This window comes from Leptodactylus fuscus, chromosome 1 (genome assembly GCF_031893055.1).
Source record: "Leptodactylus fuscus isolate aLepFus1 chromosome 1, aLepFus1.hap2, whole genome shotgun sequence".
NCBI lineage: Eukaryota > Metazoa > Chordata > Amphibia > Anura > Leptodactylidae > Leptodactylus > Leptodactylus fuscus.
Genome location: NC_134265.1, coordinates 239,422,341 through 239,437,173, shown reverse-complemented (window position 1 = coordinate 239,437,173; position 14,833 = coordinate 239,422,341). Strand labels below are relative to the sequence as shown.

The 14,833-nt window shown below is 41.1% G+C and overlaps 1 protein-coding gene across 1 annotated transcript; it reads left to right on the top strand.

Moving 5' to 3' along the window:
- Positions 1 to 8,494: 8,494 nt before the first annotated feature.
- Positions 8,495 to 11,373, top strand: LOC142195328 (C-X-C motif chemokine 11-like). Its single transcript, XM_075265005.1, has 4 exons — positions 8,495 to 8,603; positions 9,474 to 9,600; positions 9,967 to 10,054; positions 11,131 to 11,373. The coding sequence occupies exons 1-4, from the start codon at positions 8,543 to 8,545 to the stop codon at positions 11,137 to 11,139; spliced, it is 285 nt and encodes a 94-aa protein (XP_075121106.1). The 5' UTR covers positions 8,495 to 8,542; the 3' UTR covers positions 11,140 to 11,373.
- Positions 11,374 to 14,833: the final 3,460 nt, after the last annotated feature.

Here is a 14,833-nt window from a genome sequence, read left to right as displayed (position 1 = left end):
CCCAGCCTGGCTGAGATTTCTTTGGCTATTCATTCGTTTGCACTTTATAACTTGACCGACAACATGAGCACCCCTATTCAATGGGAAGCTCTTAAATGTATATTACAAGGCATATTCAACTCTTATGGGGCTAACCTGAAAAGGTAGCATTCTCTAAGACTGAAAGACTTACTCACTACCCTGGTAATTTGGGAGGACTCCCATTCACATTTAAAAGCTGAAATTTCTTTCCTTTGTCACAATATTTTCTCTCTCCAGGTCCAGAGATCTAAGGGAAAAGGTGATACCTCGAGTACAGTGACAAATGTGATGCTTGGTTGGCATGGGCAATCAACCCTCGAGCAGCTTGGGGGCAAATTTTTAGCATGATCTTGTTTACTGGCACACAGGTATTATATAACATTCCTTCAGACGCTGCCCACTCCCCCTACACTCTGTGGTCCACATAGAGGATTATTTGCGGGATAATACCCCAGGCCTGCTCAACTATAACACTCCTATTGAACTGGAACAAGACTTTACTGATACTGAGATCATTTATGCTATCAGGGAACTTAAATCTGGGAAAAGCCCAGGGCCAGATGGCTTTACGCCTGCATTTTAGAAGATCTTTGCAGAGGCACTTAAACCTTATGTTCTCTATGCATTTAATGCCGTCTCATATGATTATCCCTGTTCCTCTTAATCACTTCAGGCCTATAGTTCAGTGCCTCCCAAGCTGGGTAGGGAACCGATGACATGCGGAAACTTCAGGACAATTTCGTCAATTAATATAGACATAAAATTTTACACCAAGATACTGGCACTTTGACTTCAACTTCATATTCCAGAGAATTATCAGGAGCAGTTGGGCTTTATCCTGGGAATCAGGGCTTGAGATAACACTATCATATCTATCTCACTAATCCAAATTGCATCTGGTACCCCTTTTGCTTATTATTAACAGTTGCTGAGAAGGCATTTGACAGGGTGCATAGAACCATTGACCTCAGTTCCAACATGCTTGAAGAAATACTGACTCTATTCAGGGGCCAGGTTGTGGGTTTCAGGATTTGAACCCAGAGCCTCCTGTGTTGTAGACAGTAGCTCATCTCATTGGGATACTGAGCTACAGGAAAATTAAGATAATTTTCTGATCCTAGATTCTTGTGACAAGTAACCTTGCCTTGATTGCCTGATTAGCTGGACCCTTGGACTTCCTATTTAAGCCAAGCTTCACCACTTCCCTGTCTTTAGTCTAGCTACTGTTCCTGCTATAACTATTGCCTTACTCATATACTGAACTTTGATTGATACTTGACTACTGCTTCTGCCTCACATTACAACTACTGCCGTACCTGTGTACAGAACGTGGATTGTTACATGACTATTACTCCTGCCTCACAATACAACTATTGCCTTAACCTGTGTACAGAACGTGGATTGTTACATGACTATTACTCCTGCCTCACAATACAACTATTGCCTTAACCTGTGTACAGAACGTGGATTGTTACATGACTATTACTCCTGCCTCACAGTACAACTATTGCCTTACCTGTGTACAGAACGTGGATTGTTACATGACTATTACACCTGCCTCACAATACAACTATTGCCTTAACCTGTGTACCAAACTCAGACTGTTTCTTTCATTCAGCATTATGTTTGGGTAGTCCGAATGGGGACCCTCTGAACGGAATATTGAATGCATTGACAAGCAGTGTGCATATGAAAGCATACGGACCCCATAGGCTAATTAAGGGGTTCATGTGTTTTCCATGCACTGTCCGCACGAGTCATGCGGAGAGGAAAGTAGTTCATGAAGTACTTTTCTCTCCGCATGTTCCATGCGGACACAGCGCAGAAAACACACAGACCCCAGTATAGTCTATGGAGTTAGTGTGCTTTCATATGCTCACCGTTTGTCAATGCGTTCGGTATTCTGTTCAGGTGTCCCCATACGGACTCCCCGAACCAAATTCCGAACACAAATGTGAACCAGGCCTTATTGCAGACCTGATCTTCATCAGCCAGCTTCATATTTGTGCAACATGATTTCGTCCTCTCTGTTTAACAAATTAACCAGCTATCCATTGAACTGATAATTTGCTGTTTTCTCAACTTATTTATTTGTGTGTACTGCTTTCCATCCCGTCACTTGATTCATGTGCCTCATTTTGTGTATGAGTATGCATGCCTTCAGATATTGTGTCATACCATGCCTGATGAAAAGACCTAGTAGTCTTGAAAGCTTGCAATCTAATTCAAAAATTAAAGTAGAGATAACCAATGCTAGTTAATAAACAAAAATTGGAGATAGGTAGGTAACTATCAGGGACGTATTTAAAATTTCACTTTTATTGATATGTATTAAAAGCTATACTTAGTACAAGACAACATAACAAAAATGTGGTATAAAATACCCCAAAATTCACAAAGGTAATGATTATGTGCAACCACCTAGCCTGTGGGGGAGTGGGACACACCGTCCTCCACAATCGTTTATTTACCCCACTAGTGTTACACTTCTTATCTTTGTTGTGGATAATGGGATCAAGAGCAGGGCTAGAAAAACGTGTGCTATAGCCGCCTTTGTTATCTATAGAGTACTGGCTGGCAAATAACTCCACTGCTATAGATTTTTCCTTCCCATAAGCTGGAGCTACAGTTAATAATTCATTTTGTTAAAACACTGAAGCTCTCTGCTGTGCATTAAAATGCCTACAAAAGAGGACTTGTTAGCAGGCTGGTATACAGAGTAACCGGATAGTAACACCTATCTAAGGCTAAAGTAGTTATCCGGGTAGAGCTGCTCTGCTGCTGATAAATCACAGGCAGCTCAGACAGCTCAATTCCCCTTGCCTGCTTTAGGGCTAAAACAATAGCCGAGATTATCTTAATCTTTGCCTGAAGTGGCGTTTCAACATACTAACACTCTCCCTGTCAGCATGAATCATCAGAGGCTTTTGTTGTGCACAGGAGATTAACTGACCACTATCTAAATCACATTAGCGTCTTATGATATGACTCCCGTTTCCCCCATGGCATTGATGTTTAGCCATAGGGGGGCGCGAGAAAATGCTGAGTTTAAATGTGCAAAGCAACACCCCCTAGCAGACGCTATAACCAATCAGCATGTGCAAACCAGACCCATAGTTCTGACGGCCAGCATGCGACGTTGTGTCTTTACTGCACATGTGCAGGCGAGCACCACTCAGAAGCCGGAGGTGTGTCCTTACTCAATACGGCCGACTCCACCCCGAGCTCCCTGCACATTCAATGACATCAGCTAGATGAGAACTGCCAGAAAGACCATTCATAATAACTCCCCAACTCCGCCCCCCTGCAGTTCAAATACACAATTGTTACAAAGGAAATGTCTATACAGGTGAGTATATGATCTGATGAATATATAAAACACCATGACTATATGACAGAACACTGGGATCCCCTCCCAGAGGGGGACTCACTCAGCACAACATCCTGGTACCAGCTACATGGGGATACTGCACAGGGAAAACAGATGACTACACCTCATGCATAACCCCTATCAAGAAATATAGTTCTTGATAGGGGTTATGCATGAGGTGTAGTCATCTGTTTTCCCTGTGCAGTATCCCCATGTAGCTGGTACCAGGATGTTGTGCTGAGTGAGTCCCCCTCTGGAAGGGGATCCCAGTGTTCTGTCATATAGTCATGGTGTTTTATATATTCATCAGGTCATATACTCACCTGTATAGACATTTCCTTTGTAACAATTGTGTATTTGAACTGCAGGGGGGCGGAGTTGGGGAGTTATTATGAATGGTCTTTCTGGCAGTTCTCATCTAGCTGATGTCATTGAATGTGCAGGGAGCTCGGGGCGGAGTCGGCCGTATTGAGTAAGGACACACCTCCGGCTTCTGAGTGGTGCTCGCCTGCACATGTGCAGTAAAGACACAACGTCGCATGCCGGCCGTCAGAACTATTGGTCTGGTTTGCACACGCTGATTGGTTATTGTCACGTTCGTGTCAGAGTCCAGACACAGATTCTAGGCTGCAGATAGCACCACTAAGGAGACAGGGGAAGGAGACTATCCCTGGCACTACGGTGGCCTACGGGTGGTGGTCAGCTGTCTCCAAGCTAACCTTGGCCCCGACGACTCCTGGCTCTCTAGCACGAAGACCTGACAGACAGACAGGGCAAGAGCTGCAAGAAAGCTAGGGACTGGGGATTCTAGGGTGGTGACCCCTACAGAAATAAAGGTGCAGCTGCAGACAAACAAACCGGACGGGAGGTGCTGGACAACTGACATGCAGCACAACAGAGTACAAAACAAGAGGAATGAGGAGAGGGACAGTGGAGAGGTGAGGAAAGGGCAAACACGAGACTGGGGAAAAATAAACTGGAACCCACCTCAAACAACCGGATAGTGCCAAGCAAACAGACATGAAGGGAAGGGCAGAATAGAAGTTTGGAGGGAAAAACCAACTCACACACAAACAACACTCAAACTCCTTTTTAGTCAGTAAGCACAAGCAAATCACTCCTCTTCCTCCTAAAGCCAAGAATTCTAGGTTGGGACCACAAAAACCGGCAACTGGTGGAGCCAGCCCTCTTCCTAATAAAGGCCCCCAGATCCTCCCATAGGATGATGGCGACCCATAACACCTGAGGTTAGACTCGTATAACCTCAAGTGTGTTCAGAAGTCCAGAACACTATGTGCACACTGATGGCTCCATGGCAGGGAACCCAGCAGCCGATCACAGAAGCCCGGATCAAATCCCCGACAGAACAGCACACCAACAAACAATCAGGTCATGACAGTTATAGCGTCTGCTAGGGGGTGTGGCTTTGCACATTTAAACTCAGCATTTTCTCGTGCCCCCCTATGGCTAAACATCAATGCCATGGGGGAAACGGGAGTCATATCATAAGACGCTAATTTGATTTAGATAGTGGTCAGTTAATCTCCTGTGCACAACAAAAGCCTCTGATGATTCATGCTGACAGGGAGAGTGTTAGTATGTTGAAACGCTGCTTCAGGCAAAGATTAAGATAATCTCGGCTATTGTTTTAGCCCTAAAGCAGGCAAGGGGAATTGAGCTGTCTGAGCTGCATGTGATTTATCAGCAGCAGAGCAGCTCTACCCGGATAACTACTTTAGCCTTAGATAGGTGTTACTATCCGGTTACTCTGTATACCAGCCTGCTAACAAGTCCTCTTTTGTAGGCATTTTAATGCACAGCAGAGAGCTTCAGTGTTTTAACAAAATGAATTATTAACTGTAGCTCCAGCTTATGGGAAGGAAAAATCTATAACAGTGGAGTTATTTGCCAGTCAGTATTCTATAGATAACAAAGGCGGCTATAGCACACATTTTTCTAGCCCTGCTCTTGATCCCATTATCCACAACAAAGATAAGAAGTGTAACACTAGTGGGGTAAATAAACGATTGTGGAGGACGGTGTGTCCCACTCCCCCACAGGCTAAGTGGTTGCACATAATCATTACCTTTGTGAATTTTGAGGTATTTTATACCACATTTTTGTTATGTTGTCTTGTACTAAGTATAGCATTTAATACATATCAATAAAAGTGAAATTTTAAATACGTCCCTGATAGTTACCTACCTATCTCCAAGCTTGCAATCTATCATCATTTTTGTTATCCATTAAAAAGGTATCAACTACTGAAGACTCAATCTTTATATTTCATATCACCTGGCTAATACAGTACAATGATATATATTTTTTCCTTATCCTTCTCCACAGCCATTGCAGTCAAGAAGACTCACTGGTTCCCTGCCCAAAGACTGCTGCCTGGTGGCCCTCCCTGCCCTATTGCTGGATAGGATAGGATGCTTAATTGGAAAGATCAGGATTTCATCTTACACTTGGCTCACAAGGAACAGGAGATTAGATTTGAAAACACCTGTATTTCACATTTTCTCAACTTCCCAATGGAGCTGCAGAAGAGGAGGAGCACAGTCACATTTATAAAACACTGTCTTTGAAATGCTCAGTCACCCTACTCCATGGCTTATCAAGCTCCTCTCAGGGTAGAAGACTGCGAGAGGGTCCTCTTCTCTACAGATGGAGGAGGCAGAGTAGTGGATCATGTGACAACCCGCTCCAAACAGACAGTGAACTGGTAATGTGGTACATGAATCTATTCTGTGGTTTAGTGTTTAGATCTTAACATTCCTTAGGGCCATACCTTCCTGCATTTACCAACGCTTTTCAATTCAGGAGACTCTAAGACTCTCAGTTATGGGATACTGGGAGACTAAATGAAACTATGATTGATAAGAGAGAGATCATGAGTTAACTGTCCTAGACTGCTGTGACACCAAGTCCAGTAAATAAATAGCAGGTCAAAGTACAATACACCTTGTTACTATATTTTTACTTTGTGAAAGTTCTTCTATCACATCATAAAAAATGTGGAAGAAAAGGCATCATAAATGATTTCACTTTTCATTTACATGCAAGTCACTGTTTTTATGTGGCTGGGGAATAACAAGTTAGATATTACGGGAAATGGATGCCTTCTGAGAAAATGCACGGAAGAGCCAAGTCCTTCAAAGGAGATTAGGAAAGGAGATGTCTGGAATAAATGCTCATGAACCATTTTTTTTTATTATTACCAAGGCCTCTTTGTAAAAAAGAACCGAAATATACAGCAATGTGACATAAAAAAGCACAAGATGTAAAGGTGTCTTACATATTTCTGACCATGTTCATCCCTATAAGAGATGTGTTCAATATGTGTTACCCAATATAGAATAGTACTGATTGTAATATGGTGTACAATTTAGTTTCTATTGTGCACTGTATTATGGACCAAAATGCACACGAGGCTTAAAGGGATCCTATCACTCACACACAATTTGTTCTATGTACCACATCGGAATAGCCTTAAGAAAGGCTATTCATCTCCTACCTCATCGTCTTCTCCGCGCCTACAATCCCGGTTTCTCTCGGTATGCAAATTACCTCTCTCGCAGCACTGGGGGCGAGAAAATAGCCGCTTACAACACTGTGCAAGCGGCCATTTTTCTCGTGGCCTGTGGGTATGTGCAGTCTGCTCTGCCCAAGGCCGAAGACCTAGAAGTTACAAGCCATCACCGGAAGAAGAGGCTGAAGAGTACGCTGCTGACGAAGATGGAGGCGACGCTGGAGAGAGTTCTCTCGCAGCATTGGGGATGCCCCCCAGTGCTGTTTGAGCGCTGGGGCCCGCCCCCAGTGCTGCGAGAGAGCTAATTTGCAGAGCGAGAGAAACCCGGGATTGTAGGCGAACGGTTGCATGGAGAAGACGACAAAAGGTAGGAGACAAACAGCCTTTCTTAAGGCTATTCCGACGTGGTACCTAAAAAAAAAAAAAATTGTGTGTGAGTGATAGGATCCCTTTAAAGAGAACCTTTCACCACCTGGGGCACGTGCAGTTTTATATACCGCTAGAAAGCAGACAGTGCATTGAATTCAGCGCGCTGTCGGCTTTCACAATCCGTGCCCCGGGTGAAGAGCTATCAGTGCCAGTACCGTAGCTCTTCACCGTCAGTAGGGCATTTCTGACAGTCTGTCAGGAACGCCCTTCCGCACAACAGCGCCTATAGCGCTGTACTGTGAGATTGGTGAGGAATGCCCCCCTAGTACTCATCTATGGACGAGTACTATCAGGAGGGGAGGGAATTACAACTCAGCTGGACCATTATACAGTGTTCAGAGCAGTTTACTTAATGCTCCATAAACTGAAAAAATGCTTCTGTGATATGGTTGTAAAGTTGTATTGAGACTTACTAGTAAGAAATGTGGCAATTGAAGCTATACAATTAGCAGATGTGACTATTCTGCAATAGTTAAATGATATTTCCTTCAAAAACAAAAGCAGAAGTTAATACAGGTCCTTAAATGGCTTGTCCAGACTCAGCAAATGAATGTTATTGTGTATATACTGAAAAGTTATACAATTTTCCAATATACTCTCTGTATCAATTCCTCATGGTTTTCAAGATCTCTGCTTGCTGTCATTCACTGTTTACTTCCAGTGGATACAAATCAGTCCATCAGTAATATTGTAGTAACCTTGAACAGTATTTCATGAATTATTATTATTATTTCTGTCATGCACCAATATGTATATTCACTTACTCCATACAAGTATCAAATCCCTTTATAATAGACAAGAGAACATAATATGCATTTCTACCCATCTCATAACTGCATAATAAATGTAGACATCCTGGTAAATATTAAATATTGGTAAATGGCAATTATTATTCTTTGTTAATCATTTTCCACTGTCTTTCTTATGTTACTCCATATTATATGGATGAAGCTCCTTTTCTGATAACATGTGTCTTTTCAAAAAAATGAGAAGTTGCTAATATAAGAAAGTCCCATTCAGTTAGATCAGTCTATGGGATTTTCCCATGGTGGTTTCTGAATTAAGTGGGTGTGAATGCAGGATATCTATATAGGATCCTGCCACTGGACTGTTAGTTACAAATCCCTCTTTGCTCTGCAACTTATGGGAAATCCTTTTTTTCATATCTACTTCTGCTTTCATCCATCACGATGTACAGATCAGTCATTGTTGTCCTCTGCTCACTGATCCTTCTTCAGACATGCGTGCAAAGTAAGTATTTTTAAATAAAAAACAAGTGTATTAAAAAAAAAATGTAACTAACATTTTAATGGTAAAATATATTGTATATCTGAATGGTAACATTATCGCAAATGTTTTTCATGTATATGTAATAATGATGCATTATACTGTATTATTCAATGCACCATTGAAATTGGAGGTTATTTGTGCACAAATATTTTGTATTCTAAAAATCTATGGTGATGTATTTTGGGCAGAAGGAGAACATATAAATGTTGCATTTGTCTGTTCCCTCTGTATTTCTGCAGGTTTTTAAGTAGTGATGTAGAGGTCCCCTATAATCGTACCTAGCTGCTGCATTTTACTAAGGGTAGTCAGACAGCCATTAGGGCAAATACCCTAACGTGTTTGCTTTCTGTCCAGTTCCTGGAAAGCGCCGGTGAATATTTTTATTGAACAACTTTACACTGTTTATTGACTGGTTGGATGCATTAAAATTTTGACACTAGTTTGCTGCATGAAGTTATTTCTTAAGCCGCATCTGCTTGTTAACAAATATGTTTGAGGGACTTAAATGAAGAAAATAAAAACTTAATAGACGTAAATTCTACTATTATATAAAGACAAATGAGATCATCTGTTTATCTCTAGTTAAAATTTTGCCATTGCTGTATAGAGAATAAGATGTAATTTCTGGATGCTATAGCCAACTACTGTTTATTCTGAATTGGTTGTGGGAAGTTGTTATATATAGAGCATCTTAAGCCTTAGATACTATCATGGTTTTTATCCTAATGATATGTCTATGGTAGTGGTGTATAATAGACACCATGATAGTACTTAAGGGTTAAGGCAGAATTAGTCCTGTATAAATAGTCATAACATTTCTTTTATTTATAGGCATGTCCCTTGTGGGGAAGAGACGCTGTTTGTGCAAGGGACAGGGTGCAAATAATGTGGATCTTAAGCAGATCAACAGATTTGAAGTGTATGCACCAAGTGGCAAGTGTGAGAAGATGGAAGTTGTGTACGTATTAACACTTGGTTTAAGCTAACTCAAGCAACTAAAACACATTCAGTGTTTTAATTCGCCTGTACAGAACAACATTGTATTAGAATAACATTGGGCGCACCCACTAATTTTGTCGAGACAAGCTGATGACTGTAATGTATGTTCTGATCTCCCCACAGATGGCGGGACAAAAAAAAAAAATATTGTGGAACTTAACATGTCTGTTGTTCTCAATAAAGAAAACATGTCTAGTCAAACATGTCTAGCCGCGTCACCTACACCTCAGAGAACTGCAGCTTCAGCTGACTTACACTGGATCCCAGTGTGATCCAGGTAAAAAAAATTCCTGCTATAACTTTTTTTTTTTGTTTGTCTTGATAGTGTTAAATTCAAGCATGGAAAAAGACCAATGTGTCTGAATCCTGACACCAAATTGGTGAAGACACTTATTGAATTTGCAAAGAAAAAAGTAAGATCCTAACCACAGTTCCTTTTTTCCTTGCTAGATTTACATAGCCACTATAAAAAAGCATGCAAATAACTATAAGGCTAGGGAATATATGTTGACTTTGGCTTAGTGATTTTTGGCAACTACCGTGTGGTGGTCGTGGTAACTTGCAAGTCATATTTGGACCACATTTTCATTGTATGTCAGGGAGGCGGAGCAATGCTGTGATTTTAGGCAGCACAATGTGTTGCTATGCATGCATAAGCTTATGCCTGATCCCCTTGCTGTAAAGTATATGTGTAATAATATCTATAGCACCATTCTTACAGGGTGTATTTTCTGCTTCACACCAGACCCCCAAATCATTACATAAGTTTTTAAGAGAAAACATAGATTTTTTTGCCTTTCCCTAAAGACAGTGGAGGGAATTTATCATTTTTTATGGCAGAAAATTGTAGTAAAAATTGCACCTTGTCTTTTTGTGCCCCATATGCCACTTTTCCAAAAGGTGGGCATTTCAGGGGCAGAGATGTGGTTTCCCACAGCCCAGCAGATTTAATTATAATTTACAAAAGCAACTGGTGTAAAGTAGATTAAGTTTATGCAGGGCTGTGCCTAGCCTTCCTGCTGCCTGAGGAGAAAATGAAAAGGCACCCTACCCTGAATCACAGCAGATACTGAGAATTTCACTCAGTATACAGGACTAGAAAAGTGGTACTGTGCAGTGGTCAAATATACAAGAGCAGAATAAGTGCTGACACAAATTATACTGTACACAAAAACCACAACATACAAACAGTATACTGTATAAAGCACACAGATAGATAGATAGATAGATAGATAGATAGATAGATAGATAGATAGATAGATAGAGCAGCTCACCTTGCCTTATGGATGATGCAGCCCTAGGATGAGTCAAAGATGCACCCCTAATTTATCACTTACTAAATTCGGCACACTTCCAGTCCGGGACACAGCGGATCAATACTGACATAGGAAAATTCCCCTCAGTGTATGTAGCAAATAGCACTCACGCTAATTGTACAAAGGCTAAACAGAATGAACAATGCATTAAACATCCTTCTTTCTTGTTACAGGTAATCTGAGCAGTGAAGTGAAATAAGATGACAGCAATGGCCAACTCAATGTAATCTAAAGCAAATACAGGCTTTAGTTAACATCATTCTTTTTTAACTGTATTAATCATGTAACAAATAATTCTTGCTTATAGGATGAGTGGTCAAGTCAAAGTATATCAAAACTCATGATATTTACAATTTGTTTAAATCTACTAGCCACAATTTAGATTGGTTCTTCTGTATACAATAAATGAGCACAGCATGATAAAAGGCAACATGGTATCTATTGGCATTTTTAAAAATAAAAAGCAAAATCTATAAATTAATGATTAATAGTAATATAAAAAAAATAGAATGTATGACCATAACTGAATGAATGGCCAGAGGTGCAGTAGCAGGCACAGCTACCCTATGGGCAGGCCATTATGTCTTGATGAAGAAAAAGACATCCAGGTACTAAATGGAATGAAGAAACCCCTTCATACTGCTGAACATAGGTATCATGGGGTTGGACTGCCACGATCTCACATAGGATTAGTAAATTTTATCCTATTATACACAGATAAAATACTTTTCCATTACCCTAGAAAACTTCATCTTGGAAATTAAAATACATGTTTCATTATTTTTCGTAAAAGTTCAAAGCTTGAGGGCGGAGAGAAAAGAGCTCGTGATGGGTTTTTCAGGCGGTCCACAGCACAAGAAGGGACTCTCTGCTGGAGAAACCAGGGCTGGTACAATGTTGGCGATGTCATGAGAGGGGACATATTGCTGCCCAGTGACCATTCACCTCTGAGCCAATGGACTGTGACGCTGGTAGGCGTCGATCATTATTTGCCAGACCTGTGTGTGCTGCGGCATTGGAACTAGAGACTGGGCCACAGCTCTGCCAAGTTGTGTTGAATGGCCATTCTGTCCAGGCGTTGTTGGACTCTGGTAGCCTGGTCACTCTGGTGCATGCCAGCTTGATAGCTGGGGACTTTATCCCGGAAAAACATATGAGTGTTTGTTGCATCCATGGGGATGTCAAGGACTACCCCATGTCCAAGGTCACAATAGACACTATAGTAGGATCTGTTTATTATGAAGTGGGTGTTATAAAACCCACCCCACCTAACAACCCCAGACCCTGATAATATTTAACAATTTATGGCTAATATATTAGGTTTGTTCACAAGGAGAAAAATTGCAATGCACTAAAGACTGGATGTAAATTTAGATGAATACACTGCCTGAGCATGGCAGTTACAGATATTCATTTTAGTATGGAAATTGATGGTTTGATATGGTTGCTAGGAGTACTAAATAGGGGGAACAGGAGGAGCCTTACATAATTCACAAATCTGTGAATTTCATGTGAGAGTAGGGCAGTATATTGGCCCCATGGCAGCTAATATGGCCAACAAATTTTCGTCAGTTGCAGCAGCACAGTCATTGTTGACAGCAGGTATATTTATAGTACAATTTACTGAACTTAACGTAAAAGTAACCCAAAAAATTTCAGCTCAAGTTAAGATGCTAACCACCATCTTTTTTGAGTTTGTGTTTGCATACACTGTCTAGTGTATAGAATTAACAGCATGATGATGTACGTTTTGGTCAGTGAAGAAAAAATTAGATTGTTTAATAACTAAACTATGGATGATTTATAAAAGTAAATGAAGACTGAAACTAAGAAGACACTCATGAAAAATACCTCAGGAAGCAATTTTTATATTTATCAAATCCCTTTGACATTTTTATTTCTAAATTGGGATTACCAAGAAGTGATTGGGTTGTTACTTGTTAGTTAAAGCTTTGTAAGGCTCTGTTAACACTTTCAATATTTTTTTTATCAATTTTCCATCATAGGAACTGAAAAAACAAACCCAGAGAGTATTGTATTACAATCAGCAGCAGTGCCTAATGGATACAATTGACTTGTAATAGGTCCTATTGTCTATCATTTTGATGGGGAGAGTAGCCCAGAATGCTGTGCTATTTTTCGCATCAATTATAACAGAATTTCTGATGGTGGCTCCCAACATGGCCTCCAAACGAAATGTGAATGTAATGCCAAGCATAGTTATCAGTGCTGGAAATAAAAGTGCAATAAATGTACAACAGATCATTGGCGAATTAATCTGGTTCAGAGAGCTCTTTTTCTACTGATCACAAGCTCATCACAAGTATGCAAAGCAGCCAACTCTTCTAAAGCTGAAGTTATACATCCTGTTTTTGAGAGTCACAGAGAGTAGAAATATATATTCTTCCTCTTGGATCCACTCTTTGCTTTGGCTAACACAATGCATCAAAACTGCACCAAAACTTGCATTAAAACTGTCCAGCCAGCATCTGTACACTGCAGACACTGTTGAGCTCCATGCAGCATCCCAAAGTGCTACTGCTTTAATTGTTTGTCTTCTGTGCCTCTGGGTTATGACGGTATGTCTTCTTTGTTCTATTTACTGTATATATTGTTTTCAGATTTTCCTATTGTTTTTACCCTGTGGTTCCCCAGTGTTTCTAACCCTAAGACTTGGTACAGCCCTGGCCTATCACAGGCCGGTGCTGTGCGGGGTTTGTTTCCTGAACGACTGTTGGAGCTCAGTCTATCCTTAGTGTGCAGAAGTTGCAGATTGCAGAAAGATTACTACAAGCCAACACTGAGGCTTTACTTCAACGGCAAACTGAGTGTGAAGAGTCAATCACTAATAATAGGGTATATTAATAATTGACTATTCACACTCAATTTGTTTTGATATTTTTGGGTATACCCATTAGGAATTCAATGTTCATTATGTACATCAATATCCATCCAAACTGCTTCTAGAGAAAGAATACAGCCCAAGGCTCATCTAGAGACAGCCCTAAGCAAGGGCATTTAGCTGTCAGGAGTTTGACTCATTGTTCCAGGCGGGGCAGTGGGGTTCCATGACAGGAGTTGACTCAGCACCTTATCTAAAGGTAAACAGATCCCTGTCAGGACTACCCTGCACTACCAGTATCTACAGCTGAAAGTGGCGCATCAGAGGAGTTATAGTTAGAGTGGAGGTATTCTTAGAGCCTTAAACATTCCTGTGCACTTCCTAAAACCAAGGCTGGGGAGATGGGGTAGAACTACTACCCCCATTTTGGAAGCTGCTTGTTGTTACTTTTCCAGTTGCTGAGTAAAGCATTATCCTGTTTCACTGCACATCTGGCTGTCTGAGTCGTTCCTGCTTCATAAGGGCCTTTCTGAACACCATCACACCGGCTCACAGTACAGAGGTCCTCTCTCCAACCAAGAGAGCCCCAGGAGAAACACTACCACCACCTTTAGGTAGTCCTGCAGGACCCCCTTAGCATTGTGAGGCCCAGGAGCAGAGCTTTAATACTACTACTACTACTTCCATCTTCTGGTTTTCTCCATCTGGGTTGCGGCATCCATATGCAGGACCCCCTTAGCATTGTGAGGCCCAGGAGCAGAACTCTACTACTACTACTACTTCCATCTTCTGGTTTTCTCCATCTGGGTTGCGGCATCCATATGCACTGAACTGTTCTCTCTCCTTTAAGCACTTCAAAGTAAATATAATATTCATGTGGAGTCATATAAAAGGTTATCAGGTAGAGATAAGCATTTTAAAGGGGCTCTATCAGCCAAATCATGCTGCTAGAGCCCCACATATGCGTGCATAGCCTTTAAAAAAGCTATTCAGGCACCGCTAAAGTTATATTAAACTACCCCCCAGTTTTAAAA